This window comes from Anguilla rostrata, chromosome 13, assembly GCF_018555375.3.
Source record: "Anguilla rostrata isolate EN2019 chromosome 13, ASM1855537v3, whole genome shotgun sequence".
Lineage (NCBI taxonomy): Eukaryota > Metazoa > Chordata > Actinopteri > Anguilliformes > Anguillidae > Anguilla > Anguilla rostrata.
Window position 1 is genome coordinate 31366258 of NC_057945.1, and position 17128 is coordinate 31383385.

A 17128-nucleotide genomic window follows, 5' to 3' on the forward strand; every position below is an offset into this window, starting at 1 on the left:
AGGCTCACTAAAGAGATAGCTGCCAAAAAAGTCATTTAGCACACTGGCAAACCCCCACAGTGAATATAAAAAACCTCCCCGAGAGGCAAATGTGGGGGGGTGGAGTTTATTCAGGTGTTACACCGCCGAGGTTCAGTCTGGGAAATTCGGTTAGGCCGAACGGTTGTGAGCAGCGGCCACGCCCACAACGTCACGGTGCAGAGCACCACATGCTTCAGGAGAAATGGGCGCGGCGCGAAGTTCCCATTCGGGTTCACAGTTTGAGCGGGTTTTTTGTAAATTACATCACAACTCCCGGGAAACATACCTCAGGTCCAGCCCCTCTTTCTTCCACAGAACCTCCATTAGCTGAATCACCTGCAGCGTCAACATGTCCTGTCGAAGATCTGAGTCAGGACAGAAAGCCATGCGTGAAGTTAAACAGTGATAATACGCACATCAAATTTAAATACACTACGCACACAAGAGCACTTCTAGTTTCTGGGTTTCGTTGTTCCCTGGAGCTCATTTGTATTTGATTATATGATTATATGATCAACTTGTGGAAGATGCAAAACGGCAGAGTTACTGCCAATGGCTGCAGAGGCACGGTGGGGCGTAGGGGTGGGGTCACAGAGGTGGGGCGCTCACCGTCTCCGTTCTTGAAGATGATGCCCACGGGGTCCCCCTGCACCTTGTCGTTCCTGTAGACCAGCCATAGCGGCTTCATCTTGGAGTCCATGTACTTGCACCTGTCCGGACTGAGCCAAACACAGGGGAAATTCAGCACAGATGCGACGAGAGAGACCCGATAAACAAGGCAAGTGTAAAACGAGAGAAGCTCAGCAATTCATTCAACATACTCAACTCAACACACACTACAGGTACTATGCTAACTGAGCCAACGCAACCGTGGACAGTGCAGCCACACAAGGTTTAATGCGACTAAGTGCAAAATTCTCTGAATATTTTACAGTACCTTAATTCTTTTGATATTCATCAGTCTACCCTGAAAATACGTTGACAGCAGACATTCCTTGTTTTAAAGGCACTATATAAGTATATAAGTATAACCCCTGATACAGTCTGAGAGCACCTGTGACTGTACAGCTGAGTTTGGCTGAAGGTCTCAGTCTTAGAGAGAAGCCACTCTCTGCCAAAAGTGCCAGCCGTAAAATACACTCTCTCATCATGGTCAACACTGAAACAGTGTTGTCTCTTATGGTATATTTGCACTGTGCTGCAAACTCTTTCCTCAGCCTATCTGAACATCACAGCACAGAATACACAGAGCAAGATGGATGTGAAACACGCCCGCATTTCTTCATGTTTCGCGAGTCGCTGGCAGATAAAGCCGTCTCGCTCGCCTTCGCTTTAAAGCCAAAGATAGCACATTCACACCACCAAGACGAGCAAGGCCACAGGAAATTTCAGGGCAGCCGAGCGTTTGATCTCACACCTAGAGCAGTTCCGCATTCCGCGAAAAGCGCGATTCTGCATCATCCGCTCAGGCTCACAGAATGCCGTGCCTGACCTCGGGTTCCACGCGAGCGAGTTTCAAAATCACACACACACACACACACACACACACACACAAACAAGAGGCGCCTCCCAGGAGCCCCAGCGTGGCTGGCCAAAATCCTCAAATAAACCCAACTGCAGGCTGAATCAGCTTAAAAGCGCGGAGATGCTGATAACAGCGTACCGCGCCGCTGCGTCTGTGTGTAACTGCATCGCCACAGTTAGTTAGCGCATCAGCAGCACTTGACCTACGTGACCAGGCTGAAGTGCTATCGGCTGCGTGCCGGGGAAGCGTGGGACTGTGAACGAGGCGGGGGAGAGCCGCGAGCCGGAGCAGGACTGAATATTCAAATATTCACACAGTGAATATTTTAACTTAAGATCACAAACAAGATTATTTTGCTCAGATTTTGAATGCTTATTAAATAGCAAAAACGAAGAAAATAGATACATCATACATGACAAATATTCACACAGGCAACCTTAAGCATTAAAAAAACTCAGTTGGTATCACTGATTTCCCTGCCTGACCGTGAGTGCACGACTCCTTAGGGAGTCATTATCGACACAGAAAGAGCTTGAGTTTCATACAGTTCATCTTTGGGGGGTGGGGGTGGGGGGTGGTGGGGGATGTTTAAATAAACACACAGCAGGCCACAGAACACTGGCGCTGCAGATGAAGGGTTTAATCAGCGGAGGAGGAGAGCGGGCCCGCACCAGATCTGGGACAGGATGAGGCTGGGGTTGAGGGGGGACAGCAGTTCGGACAGCGCCTCCTGGTAGGCCTCCTGCCTGATGCACTGCTTCATGTCCTCCGTGATCTGCGCCCGGGAGCTGGAGCTCTTCTGGGAGCCCGACTTCACAAAGTCGTTCAGGGACTTCATCTTGTTCAGGGCCTCGTTCTGGAGGAGGGGAGACAAACGAGTTTCAGGGCCGTGTCGGTGGGTGCAGGAGGGCCCCTACACTGCCCACGCGTCTATAGGCGGCAGGGTAGTATAATGGTTACTGGCCTTGTAAACCTGTTCCATTCCCAGGTAAGACACTGCCTTTGTATCCAGGAGCAAGGTACTTAACCTGCATTGCTCTAGTGCATACCCAGCAGTATAAATGGATACGACGTAAATGCAAAAGCTGTACTGTCACTCTGGATAAGAGCATCTGCTAAATGCCCCTAATGTAACGTAATATATTGTGCCTCTGGCAATAAGCAAATGTACTTTTATAGCAGCTTTTAATAAAATAATAATGATATTTTATAATACAATCATATTTATATACATATATAAATATATAAATACATTATTATATTGTTGTAAATGTACCAATGCATTTTGGCTGCAGTGCAACAATGCATTAAGCTAAAAAGAATACATTACTTCCATTAAGAGACTGTCCGGCAAGAAGTCTTTCATCAAACTATGGCTGATGTCTAACTTGTGCCCACTCTCTGAGTAACAGAGCACTCTCAGCCATTAAGTAAATTGGTAATCTCTCTTGCCAGTTTTGGAAATGGCACAGTCCTGATTGACCCTTTTTTTGCCTCAACTGTTTGGCCTTTTCTGTACCTCACCTGATTTGCCCTTTCTGTGCCTCACCTGATTGGCCCTTTCTGTGTTTCACCTGATTGGCCCTTTCTGTGTTTCACCTGATTGGCCCTTTCTGTGCCTCACCTGATTGGCCCTTTCTGTGCCTCACCTGATTGGCACTTTTTGTGCCTCACTTGATTGGCCCTTCCTGTGCCTCACCTGATTGGCCCTTCCTGTGCCTCACCTGCTTCATTAAAATCTTCATGTGATTTTTGCTTCCCCGGCAGTAGGCTTCAAGTATGAGGCCGAAGCGCAGGCTGACAGAGGACACGTGCATTTCTGACCTGCAGGAAAACACAGACCAAGGATCCTAAACAGCTGACGCAACAGACTGAAAAATCATTCTTCTCTCTCAGAAGCCATTTCCAAAAAAATTACAAGAAATGTTTTTTTTTCCCTTCCCCCCAAAATTTGAAGTCCTCACTTGTATTCCCTAAGGCCTGACCCATTGCTGCAACATACTCTGTTAATTTTGGCAGCGAGCTACTGCCCTCCTCTAAAGCCTGGGCTGCCAGATCCCACTTCCTCCCACACTGCAGTCCATCAGCTGAGCTGCAGTCTTTGCATAGGGGGAGTACACTTACACAGGCAGACTGCAGGGCAGGCCTCTAGAGACGTCACTCTTTCACAGTAAAACTAGAAGAAACCCACCCTCCAGCTGAAAGTGCTGGGTAATGCTACGGCTAATCAAGAGCAGACCCATGGGGCTGCTGGCCAGTCAGATTCCATAGTGGCCCGCATGAAGCATCACTTCACTGCAACTCACTGTCTAAGCAGGACGAGCCAGCCTACTAATGCATCTAACACAACAGATCCGCGTAAACCCTGTAACAATAAAACGTACCTGAGATGCCAAAACAAGAAATGCCCAATCTTCTTGTTGGAGAGGGCTCTTTCCAGAAGAAACCTTGACAAGTCACAGTCCAAGTATGGCTCATATTTCAGAACTTGAACCAGCTGCAGCAAGTACTGCAACAGTTCATTATCACTGTGGAGGAAAAAAAATAGAAAAATGAGCAACACTGACCCCTGAGCTTAACAGACCCCCCGGGGGACTATCCCCCAATGACTTTCACAAGAATTCCTGAAGGACATTTTATAGGAAAAATGTATGGGAATAAATGCAGGATGCTTAAGTGAGATATGAGGGAACTCAAAACTTTCAGAGCAGGACCGGATATGCACAGCAGTCCATCTTAAACGGCAGTTGAAGGCCTACCGGAGTTTTCTGAGACATCTGATGGTGAAGGAACGGACGTTGCGGTCCGGGAAGCTGTAGTCCAGCAGCTCCAGCGCATGAAGGGCAGGAAGGTCGGGCCACGTGCGCAACAGCGACACCAACTGGGCAGGAGGGAAACGCACAGGAGGACATTGAAGACTCGCGTTAATGCTGGACCGAGCGCAGCGATCGAACCGCTGCTTCTGCGCTCTGCAGGCTTGGAGGCGGGCTTCTCTAGAGCCTCTCCTCTCCTTTACGAGCCTGGTCTCAGGCAGCGTCCCTGGGAGCGTGATTTTCAGTGCAGCCACCAGCTAGAAGCCTCGAGAGAAACGGCCTCCTCGGGCACGTCAGTAAATTTGGGTCCGCCCTCTGAACAACAGCTACACACTGGAGCCATGCTGAGAGCCAAGGCAGATTTTTACCATTTTTCCTGATAAAAAAATCCTCTGCACATGAAAGACCCTTAACTCACCCTTATGAGGTAGAATACCCCCTGCCAAATCATGAAGCCTTGAAGCTTCATCGGCACACAGGAGAGAGCACGAACGCGCGCCATCGATTGATCGCCGTCATTCATAATTAATAGGACAGGAAATCTTATCGCCTGACAGCTGTGTGACATACATCCGGTAACTTTATACGCACAGTACTAAGGAACGTGGATCTTTGAAAACCGTGTGGCCACACCCAGCAAACAGCCTATGTGCTGAAGGAAAGGAGGAGCCTCTCAGCGCACAGAATCCCCGCCTCGCTAATCAAAGACAGAGGCAGGAACCGCGGCCCCCGGCAGACGGCCCCACCTGCGCCACGTCCTCGTGCTTGTTCCACTTGGTGATGAGGAGCAGTTTGGACAGGCTCTCGGGGTACTTGTCCCGCAGCTCGTAGCGAAGCTTCCACAGCACCTCCTTGTCGTCCTCGAAGAACTCCGTGTAGTTCTTGTTCTCCACGATCTCGCTCAGCTTCGTGTGCTGCAAAGAGGACGGCACTCTCTGTGAAACGGCGGCCTTCTCGTCTCACCGCAGGGAGACGGACGGCTTAGCTAGCACGCTAACATCCCCATTTCCACTGCTAAGAGGCCTGTACACCCACCTGTAGAGCTTCCAGTGAACTCTGCAACCAGCTAATCCCAGTAAAAATGAGTGATAAATAGAATAAGGCTTTTTGACTCATTACATTACATTGCATTATATATGATGTTTTTATCCAAAGTGGTGTACAATCAGCACATACCAAAGGTCATTGGAGCAAACACAGGCCAAATAAAGTACAATTCTATCATAAAGTAGCAGCTATACAAAGCCATGAACATCAAGTCGAGTTCACACAGTACATCGATGGCTACGTCTTAAGTCAGGAAAGCCATGGCTAAGCCTTAAGCTAGAAGTGAGGCACGATTACAACAGATTGCAAGAGACATGATAAAAGAACTACAACTTCCAGGTCAATGTACAAGTGCTACAAGGTAAAAGAGCTAGAAGATCTAGACAGAAACTCACTGAACAAATCTAAAAGCTTTGCTGTCCCAACGTCAAACACTCTTGCTGGGCCAAATTTGTGATTTTCTAATAACACGTTAAGTCTCTCACATGACCAAGTACATGTGTGTCATTGTATGTGCATGGCCCACATCAGATAGCACAGTGCCATCGTATTGTGCTGATATTGTGTAAAAAAAAATGTTTTAAATAAATTAAAAAAACTGTGTATCAGGGATGTGATCATGAAATCTCTTACCTCTTCCATAGTGGCCACAATCTTCCTTCCATTTATTCCAGTTTCATGTATCTGACAAAAGAGAGAGGTGATTTAACTAAAAATCAGCTGCACTCATACAGACAATTGTACATCAAATATCTAAATTAGCTCTCACCATCGCTCAACAGTAAAAATGCACACAAACACACACGCATTTACACAGTGGTGCTGATTATACAACAACAGAAAGAGGATGTGCCCCCTCCTACTGTTAACCATTGCTGATGATATCTTTCCACCAGAGGTCAACGGTCACCTTAGAGTTGCTCATGAAGCGAGTATCCACCAAATTAGCCCAATATCAGCCCTCTCAACAGTCATTGCGGTCTCCGTTTGCACCCATGCTCGACATACATACCCAGGCGACCAGGCCACAGCCTTTACATATGGAACCACAGATTCCATTGCTCCGACCAACATATTTTTTCCAATTTGAAACCATGACAAAAGAAGACAATATATGCTCAGCTCATAGAAATAATGCTTAGCTTATAGGTTACAGCTCAAAGTTATAACACTGCCCTTATAAAAAAAGCTCTGCTTACAGTGCATACAGTTTTTTGTCGGTTACTCTTTCAAACAGGCTGCCACTGAGTGCATCACAGCACCAGATGTTTAAGATTTTACAATTTTCAAAAGACAAATTAGACAAAAATGTATAAATAATTATCTTAAAATATACTGATTTATGTAGACAGGGAGATGGACAGAGACAAGAATAGTGTAATAGGACATAATAAAAATATTACTGCAGTAATGACAGAATTTAACACAATTGAAAACAGAAAATAGAGATAATTTCAAGATAAGATATCTGTAACCCCGGGCCCATGCTCACCCACACAGTCACAGGAAGGTTAGCATGAGGAGACGGGTGTGATGGGACTAGCGTGCACACGTTGTTACATGCACCCTGATCTACCTTGTCAAGGGGAGGGTAGTAGATGGGATGGGGTTTGATGTTTGGAAAGCTGATGAGGAGTCCGGCTGTGCTGTCGGTGTTGGGGTTGATCTCCACAGTACCCATAGGGTTCAGCAGGTCACTTTTATCATCTGCAAACACACCGGAGATCTCTAAATGCCTGACAGGATTCACCGTGCTCCCTAATATCATTATAAACTGCTACTACGGATCAGTACACTTGAGCTGTGTAGTCAGTGCAAACAATATGTATGTAGTTAATCACAGTGCAAACACCTCCATTTCCTCTTCTGATCATATTAACTTATATTTCTTATACTTGTTTTATGCTTTTTATATCTTAGGATTGTTTTTAACATTATAAATTTATTTTATTACTTTTATTTTATTAATTTTATTTTTATTAGTATTATTATTATGTTTTCTTTATTATTTATTTATTTTTATTTTTTATTTACTTCATTTCTGCTATTATCATTATCAATTTATTTTATTACTATTTTTATCTTATCTTAATACCTGTGGTACTGATTTCTATTGTTTCTCTTGTAAAGCACTTTGAGCTGCATTTTATGATATGAAAGGTGCTATATAAATAAAGTTTATTATTAATAATAATAGTAATAATAATAATAATAATAATAATAATAACTTCCCTCTTGGAAAGAAAGCAATCTTAAACATCGCTTATCACATCATCATTCTTGTTAAAATATACCCATCTTTCAACATCCCGCCCCCACACCTCAGTTACTAATCAAAAACCACAACTATAGATAAGTAACATTGCATCTCATTGTCTAATTTTCACCAGGAGAATTCGATATGTATGTATGATAAATGTATATCCTAGATTATCTGAAATACCCCTTCAACATAACCAGAAGCCCCCAGTTGACACCAAAACTAGGACTGAATTAATTTGTCATTATAAATGTATACTGAAACACGAAAGGGATTGCCGGACTAAAACAGTCTTCAATTGGCCAGCCCAAGAAAATGTGCTCGTGCTAGGTTCAAGAAACACACTCACCACATACGCACGGAAACTGTCTGTACTCTGTATGTGTGTACTTTGAACGCATGATGTCCCACTTGAGTACACACATATGTAGCTATATGCACAAATGACAGCTTTAGTTCTGTCAAGTTTTGCACATTTTTTAGAAAAGCAGCCAATTTAAAACGCCAGATGATTCTGTAGAGTCTCAGGCAGAAGGAGCAATGCTTCTGTGTTTGTACAGTAAAATCTAAGATAACTACCTGGAGTCGATGGCCAAGTGGACAGGGAATACTCGCCAGTCTTCAGCTGGTCCTTGTAGTCAAACACCATAGTGTTCACCCATGATAAAGGGCAATCCTGCAGGGGCCAACACAAAAGAGGTACACACATTTTTAACACTCACCACCCTCCTCTGCAGCTTTAAAAATGACTCCATGTCCACACTGTGACTCAAAAAGTTATCTGTGTTTTTCCAAATAGTTCTTCCTTCACAAGACGTGGCAGTTTAGAGTGCGGACGCATACTAGGTTCAGATTGGGCTTCTGAAATGAATAGGAGTGAGATTTAAAAAAAAAAAATCAAAGCACTAACTTTCAAAACAACAACCTGAACAGCTCGCATCACTACTATGTACTACTACCTCTATGAGTCATAAGTGTTTAATGTGCAACATCTGCACGTTAAACAGTTTCACCTGTAGACTACACATCTGTAGACTTAGTTCATCATACAGCAAGCCATTCAAAATTTATTCGGATGGGATCTAAAATCTCAGCCTAGCATATAGCAAGAATTTTTTCAAATTTGTCTTTTGGAAGTGCAAAGTCATACGTTTGACAGCAAAATACCAAAAAAAAAAAAAAAAGAAACGGAAGAGCATCATGTTCCAGCGAATCAAGTGACATAAAATGCAGTTGATGAGAAAATGAGTAAAAAAGAGATCTGTCGACACACGGGTGTTGCAGACACAAAAGTTGAGCGCAAAAGAACTCCAGACAACTATAAGCAGCAGCTGTGAGCTAGCAGAGCGAAACCAAGCCAGCGAATCAGAAAAACATCCCTCCGCTTGAGCAGTGCTGGTCCCTCTGCGCTGGCTTCACCCAGACTTCTCTGCCAGCACACATTATGGGGGAAAGGGAGCCAGTCAGAAAGCCGACAGACCAGCATCTGTGGTATCAAGAGGCGCCATTTCTGTCACATCCAGGATCCTTCTGCCACGTTCCAACGCTAATTGGGGGCAGCGGACTGTTTTCTGATCGGGCCAGTGTCTCGTTACACAACCTGTGACGGCTCAACTCTTGCCCTCCCGTTTCGGACATTTCCCATCTCTGCCACCCGAAGCGGATCAATGTTTAACTTTATTTAAGTTGCTCAGAAATTCCACAATCCTCCGCACTCAGTAACTGCTTCTATGGAAATGTGTTTGCAGGTGTTGGAAGGGAAACAGGTGCGCTTGCTTACATCTGACCAAACATTTTTGACCACAGCTTCAGCTGGCAGTTTCATAGGCATAGCAAACACTCAAACACAAATGTGGAGAGAGAGAGAGAGTGGAAGTGATAGAGTAAAGGAGTGAGAGGGAGAGAGAAAGAACAAAAGACAGAGAGCAAAAGAGAAAGGGAGAGGGAGAGGAGAGAGAGAGAGAGAGAGAGAGAGAGAGAGAGACACCGGGAGAGACTGACACAAACAAAAAACACAAACTCACACATATCTGAAAGCCGCAGAGATTCGGGCTGGGACTAAAGCGTTATGCAAAAGCTCAGGTGGTTGTGGCAGGGCTTCCGATCAGACACTGAATGCTCTTTTAACCAGCTTACACAATTATGCTTGTGTATCAGGCTGTGGGACAATATGTGCACCACACAGAACATTCATAAAGCACATGATGTGCTGATGCTCTGCATCACAGAACTTGTGCTGACATATTCTGTGCTTACCCTCTTAATTCGACCGTACAGCCTAGAGTACAAATGCCCAGCCTTCCTTCTGCTTTCCAACCAACTTAAATGAGAGTACTTTCTCATCTTTATACTCTAACCATCATTTAAAATGGACAAACGTACGTCCATTCCAGAATTCAAGGTAATGTTACAGTTAAATCTATGAAGAATCGATAAATCTGTCATGCACAGGACTTCTATAACCCTTTAAAGGAGTAACATGGTGGTTGAACGTGACACTTCCCAGTTGTCTTTAGGCAACAACAAAACAAATGTGCATAATCTTTTTATTATATAAATAAATCTTTTTATTTATTATAACTATTTCAATGTACTTTAAAACGTATTTTTCTAAGCCTAAATTTCCCACTATAAAAGTTCACCCGAACCATCTGGGCGTGGTAATGAGAACTGTCAGTTAGCTATGATTGACAGATCGTGCCCCGTTACCATAGCTACCCCCATGGTACGTGCTATTTTTGGGAGACTTTTCACAAGCTAGCTAGCTTAGTAGTATATCAAGTATCGATAGATAACTAAGGTAAGGACGTTGACTTATATCCAATTATAATTTTTGCTATCTAGCTAGCCAAGTTAAGATAAAAGCACAACTATAACATCCTCATAAAAGCAAACTAGCTAGCTAACGTTATCAATAACATTTCCTTATGAAAGCAAACTACCTAGCTAGCTAACGTTAGCTAGCTAGCTAAATGAATACAACCAGAAATTATCTAATAGTCCTTAAAAGGCACTCTAATTTAAGTGAACCTAACGTTAGTCAAATATTTGCATTGGTCTGAACTATGGGTCTCGAGTTATCCATGGGTTTACGGGGCGTGGATAGGGGAGTGGTTACTGTGTTCGTGACGCACCAAGTTGACAATTTTCTCAACCGGTTGAAAATAGGATGATAAATGTAAAATGCATATTCCTCCAAAAATACAGAACGGACATATTTAATACTATACTCATTGTGTTTCTTCAATGCCTCTTGTGCAAATAGCACATAAAACCGAGAAAGTGTGAAAATCACCATAGTACTCCTTTAAGGTGCAAGATCACATATACGGGATTAGAAACTTCTTAACTGAACACTCTGTAACAATCCCTACTGGTAATTGAAAGCAATGTCCTAGAACACTAAATTCGAATTTTGAAAAACATTCCAAAAAAATCTACTCTTCAAAGACAATTTGAAGAGGAGGGTAGTTAAATGACTATTTTTACGATGATCTCCAACAAAACGTGCGCATAAAATGATAACAGATTGTGTTTCGGGGAACCCCTCACTCAGTTAGCTAAATTTTTTTCCCGCTCTTTTTTGGACTCACAGCCTTCTTGTTCTTCTTCTTGGTTGAGCGTGGCTTCTTGCTCTTCTCGATGACGGCGTAGAGCGCGAAGCAGAGCTTGGTCATGCGCGGCAGGTCTCCCACGCTGATGTCGAACTCCAGCTTCTGGTCCCACCGCGGCTCCGAGCACACGGCAACCTCGTTGCTGGTCACCATTTTGCAGAGCAGCTCGCCGCCATGGAAGAGGCCAGCCTGGACCACCAACTGGGGAGCAAAGAGAACCACCGTCACACAGCAGGCCTCACCCCAACAGCCGCACCATTAATAACCGACGAGAAGCGGGCAGTGCCCTCCATCACCTTCAACCATCACTAAGCCGTGACATTCTTTTTCCGCCGTGCCCATTCACACAACACAACACAGGAAATGAACGCTTCTGCCTGGATGTTGTAAAGCACAGTGACTAAACGATCTGCTGCAGGGCTCTCCGGAAACGTTCTCGAGAAGTTAATTGGCTTGCACACAACGGAGCCCGGTGAAACCCATTGATCCGTGCATTAGCACCTACAGCGATCTCTGCTGCTGAAGTGCAGAGTGCTACAGTGTGAGCGTACGGTGAGACGGGCTGACTGGCCTTTGAAGGCCTCCAGGGGAGACGGTCGGCTGTGGTCTACACAGGACAGAAGAGCTCACTGTTCCCACGTGGCTGTGCGTTCATCAACACGCCGCCCCTCCGATCACGCCATCCGCTTCTGCGAACTGATTCAGATCTCTGTGACCGTAAGGCCCTGAACGTTGAAAAACATTTCCCCCTCAAAGTCAGCGGAAGGTGGCCTGCGTGGGCCTGCGGTGTCGCAGTCAGAGGGGGCTGCAACGGAATTCCAGTGCAGAAAATGGCAGAGGCCCCGTGGAACATGGCTGGGGGCGCCCACCGGAGTCAGCACCAAACCTGAGAGGGCTAAACGTGCAGAGAATCCTCCTCTGTGCCAAACAAAAGTGGTCTCGTGCAGGAAGCTCACTTTCACTACACCCCACCATTATAAGAGTAAAAAAAACAGGCAGATTAAGATAACTACGCTAGATCTTACGAGCAGCATAGAGAAGGGCTTTACGTAACAAGTAAAAAAAACGTAAGCTGTATTTTGCAGTGGCGCGATCAGTAGGTATGCTAGTACTGGACACATTTAAATTAATTAATTTCTCCATTTTGTTCATGTGTGTAGATTTCATTTCTGCACATTTTTCACAGACCCAGATCCAGATTGTGTGCTTTACTACGACAGGGGAGCGCGCAATCATTTTCCTAAAACTTCCATTATACATCTTCAGTAGCTTACTACAGTTTTTGCACACATGAGCATGCATACACCTCCCCGGCTTCCGCCCTTCACATTTTCCTCTTCTCTTTCCCCTCCCCCTTTTTTTATCTGTCAAAAAAATGTGAAAAAAAAACTAACCGCAGAAAAGGGGTTAGAGTGATACGAAGAACTAGTGACAAAAATTCTGCCCTTTTCTAAGAATCATGGCCTTCGCGGGGAGGCGCTAAGGCTAGTCTCTCCCCACTTCCTGTTTTGAAAAGTTTCAACAAACCGCTTCTGATGAATTATGGGAAATATGTGGCCGGGGTCACATGACCAGACCATGGTGAAGCGTGCACCTCCTCCCCCACCTTTCTGCTGAAGGCAAGGTATCAGTAAACAGCCTGAAGCTTTTTACAGAAGAGAGCGAAACCACCAACCTTCATCCCTTCGTCCGCGTTCACCCTGCTGCCTTGCACCAGGTGGATGCAGAACGGCTCCTGGATTGACCAGAGCGAGGACGTGGTTTGCTGTTCAGAAAACAAGGGTGGACTATCAATGACATTTTCCCATGTGTTTACCTCATGTGCATATTTACACATAACTTCAATCGCACCAAAACCAGGCTTGTTTTTGTCTTTGACAAACACTTAAAACTGTCAACCCGTTAACGCAAGATTAAACCAGAGGGTAAGATAAGATTTTGGCACCCTTCAGCTTTGCTAACGAAATGAGGAACTGTGTAAACTGGCAAACAAGAGAGGCTTTTACAGTAAGACAGGGGGCTGGCTTCTCAGTTCTTCCTTAATGGCATGACAATCAAGAGCTTCACTTCATCTAGCTATAAAACACACACCCTTGGGGTTCATTGCAGTTGCATTGGACAAACTGAAGAGAAACAGGTTAAGCAGTTACCTCGCCTTCAAACTCACAATTAATCATATCAGCGTTCCGCTAGAAGTGAAATTTCTACAGTTATTTTCCCATGATGCCTCAGTGCGCAACGCCAGCCGCAGTGCCTGTGGGCGGCCCTTCGGTGCCATCTGCTGTGGCGTCCCGCTGCCGCACCGCGCGTGACATTCCTCGTGAGGACAGCCATTAACGGCCCCTGCACGCTACGCAGGGCCGTTTCTCGGGAGAGAAACCGAGAAAGGGCCAAAGAAAGCGTGCGGTTTGACCCAAAACCCTCTCCCCAGTGGCGACAGGAGCTCGTAAATGAGTAAGCTAGCGCGCGGCGCGTTCCGCCGGACGGATCGACGGGTTACTCCGTCAAGTATGTCCGGGCTATTTCAAAGTCCGGAACGCCGGTTGAACTTTGAGCGAGCGGAAAAAACCAGAGAGGGCAATTAATTTTTAATGAAAGATCTCGGGTGAGCAGGCGGGAGCAGCCCCCTCACCTTTTTGAGGGGCAGTGGAGGGGGTTTGGACGAGGACCGGACTTTGGAGAGTTGGTTGTTCAGGCCGCCCTGCTCGTCCTGGTATTTAGCCATAGTGGAGTAGTGCACCATGGTCAGGTGTGGGGTCAGGCCATTGTGTATGCAGGTGAAAATGTACTGAGAGGGAAAGAGAGCGGAGACACATTAATAAGATAAATTTACCTTTCAGAATTCAGCTCTTAGTCACAGAGTAAGCAATTATCTTTACTGCAGGGCACTCCAAGTTATTCCAATAAACTCCTTTCACTGAAACATTTTTGTTATAAAAGTAAGACTTAAAATGCAAAAGTAAATGCTGTGCAGCACAAGAGACTAAATGGGCCAACCAATGAGGTTGCATCACTTCCCCGAGCTGGTAGCTATATGACTCATCACTGCAGGTACTGCTGTTTCAGTATCAGCAACAACGTCTCGACTGGCTGACACGAGCTGCCACAGTGAACTGAGCTGGTAGAGCACAGACACACACACGCACACACATAGACACACACACAAACACACATAGACACACACACAAACACATGCATGCACATGCACATTTACACACACACACACAGACACACACACAAACACATGCATGCACATGCACATTTACACACACACACACAGACACACACAAACACATGCATGCACATGCATGCACATGCACATTTACACACACACACACACACACACACACACAGACACACACACAAACACATGCATGCGCATGCATGCACATGCACATTTACACACACACACACACACACACACACACACACACACACACATGCACGCACGCACACACAAGTACAGACATGCACACGCACACGACACACACACACACACACACACACACACACACACACACACGCAGAAGGTCTGAGTGCGGGTCCTGGGTTACTCACTTTGAACTGGCACAGGGGGTACTTCCCGTAGATAAACTCCCACCTGCTGTTGACCTGCAGGGTGTAGTCCTCGGGCTTCTCCTGCTTCATGGGCCGAAAAACAGTGGCCTTCTTCTTCAGTGCGCTCCGCTTCAGAGACATGGGGAGATCCTGAGGCTCCAGCTGAAGCATGAAGCTTTCCTAACGAGGCCATTCAGAATAAACACACGACAGGACAGATACAGTGTTAACCAAGCTTTGCTCCATAAGTACAGGCAGAAACAGGCTTAAACCAAGGTTCTGTAGTGAACGTTTTAGTTGGGTTTTAAATGAGAAATAAGGTCCTGTAGTGAAAGTTTTGTTTGGGTTTTAAATGAGAAATAAGGTCCTGTAGTGAACGTTTTGTTTGGGTTTTAAATGAGAAATAAGGTCCTGTAGTGAACGTTTTGTTTGGGTTTTAAATAAGAAAAAAGGTTCTGTAGTGAAAGTTTTGTTTGGGTTTTAAATAAGAAAAAAGGTTTGGTAGTGAAAGTTTTAGTTGGGTTCTAAAAGAGAAACAACGTTCTGTCGTGAAAGTTTCAGTTCGGTTTCAAACCAGCGCTCAAGCGGCCCAAACGGGCGGCGGAAGCAGAGCAGGGGACTCACGTCGCTTCCTTCGAACTTGACGTTGACGATGATCTTCTTGGTGCTGCGGGCCTTCAGGCTCCCGGCCTGGGGCAGTAGGACGCAGGGCTCCAGGTCGCAGGGGAAGCTGTACTCCACCCACTGCTGCCAGGGCAGGCGCTGGCGGTCCAGCGCCAGCTCCTCACAGAAGCCCCGCATCTTGGAGCGGAACTCGTTCACTTCGTGGTTCTTCAGGGAGTCAAACTCGTGCAGGCCTGGTGAAAGCAGAAACGTGGCAGCTATGAGAACAATGGCACCTCCACTTAAAGCAACTGGAACAGCCGACACTGCAGCCATAGCAACAGCGCATACAAGGTTACACTTCATAATATAAAGCAGCTAAGGGCAACATCTAGTCTGCTACAAAGAAAAATTGATATTCACAGAGGAATAAAATTGAAACTGGATTAAAAAGACCACAGATACTAATAAGGTTTTGGGACTCTTGGGTGAGCAGCTCTTGGATGAGCAGCTCTTTGGGTGAGCAGCTCTTTGGGTGAACAGCTTTTGGGTGGGCAGATCTTCACTGAGCAGTGCTTCGTGTGTTCTTAAGAACGCGGGGTGGGTGAGGAGCAGACCTTTGCCGATGAGCAGGCTGATCTGAGAGTTGATGAGCTTCTCCACGCGGTCGCCCTCGCGGGCCACCAGCCGCAGGATGGACAGGAAGGGCCGCACGTCGCACAGGCGCCGCAGCTCGTCCTCCAGCTCCTCCTGCTCCGCCGTCTCGTTGATGCAGGTGAACACGTAGGCGTCCGGGTCGCTCAACATGCCGAAGAGAGGCTCGCTCTTCGCGCTCCGCCATAACATCTGAGCCGCAGAGAGCCCGGCGAAGGAAACAAGGGTTTAACGGGAAGGCGTGCGGAGGAGGGAAACGGTCATTCACAACGCTCTTTCATATCCCTTTAAAACGACCACCGCCCCAGTCCCCACTACACTGCATGCCTCGAGGCCTGCCTCATCACTGCTGTACAGATTCCCCAGTATAATGATCTGCAAACCACGTGGACAGTTCATATTATTTATTATCTCATCATATTAGTCATTACTCATGGATGAATGATGGTGACTGTGCAGCACTGAGAAAAAATACTTTGATCGTGCTACATTGAAGTGTAAGCTACAGATCACGTAAGAAACTATACTGTATACTACTGTACAATACTGTTCCTTTCCAGTAAGTGCATAACAAAACAACAGCCACATACAATGACTTCTGTAAAATTGTTGTGCTGTGGTGTACTGCAGTTACACTTACACAAACCACACAACTCTCCAAATGGTTCCCCAATATGTAAGGTGTGGTGTGTACGCAACTATGCGTTTCTACACACTTCCTCCTTAAATGACACCAATAGTTCCTACATTTAAAACAACTCTGTGCAGTTTTCTCAGGGCCTATTTCTTGTTGCTACAAAAGTGGCAAAAAGAAGAATGCTGCTGCATGATTAACTGCAACAAAATTCTTTGATTTGAATAATTTTTCAGCACACAGGCAGAATAACATGCGTGTTCCAATAGTGCGATGCTGAATCATGGTAGTGTCAAACAGTCAAATAAACTATCCACAGCGAAGAACAACAACAGAACTTAAGAGCAGCAGCAGCAGGCTGATTCATAATTTATCAGAAAAGGAAGCACATGACACCAC

At 45.6% G+C, this 17128-nt stretch overlaps 1 protein-coding gene across 4 annotated transcripts in view; it reads right to left on the reverse strand.

The window, feature by feature from the left end:
• Positions 1-17128, reverse strand: part of pik3cd (phosphatidylinositol-4,5-bisphosphate 3-kinase, catalytic subunit delta) — a 40289-nt gene that overhangs the window by 5380 nt on the left and 17781 nt on the right. For all 4 annotated transcript variants that reach the window (XM_064304330.1, XM_064304331.1, XM_064304329.1 and 1 more), the window contains exons 3-18: positions 16059-16287; positions 15463-15695; positions 14839-15018; positions 13913-14068; positions 12956-13045; positions 11260-11481; positions 8246-8342; positions 6983-7113; positions 6040-6090; positions 5106-5273; positions 4306-4427; positions 3931-4074; positions 3271-3370; positions 2218-2402; positions 631-740; positions 308-386 (exon numbers count right to left, since the gene is read on the reverse strand). In XM_064304330.1, the coding sequence (XP_064160400.1) occupies positions 308-386; positions 631-740; positions 2218-2402; positions 3271-3370; positions 3931-4074; positions 4306-4427; positions 5106-5273; positions 6040-6090; positions 6983-7113; positions 8246-8342; positions 11260-11481; positions 12956-13045; positions 13913-14068; positions 14839-15018; positions 15463-15695; positions 16059-16287 (2297 nt within the window). The remainder of the gene's footprint in view (positions 1-307; positions 387-630; positions 741-2217; positions 2403-3270; positions 3371-3930; positions 4075-4305; positions 4428-5105; positions 5274-6039; positions 6091-6982; positions 7114-8245; positions 8343-11259; positions 11482-12955; positions 13046-13912; positions 14069-14838; positions 15019-15462; positions 15696-16058; positions 16288-17128) is intronic.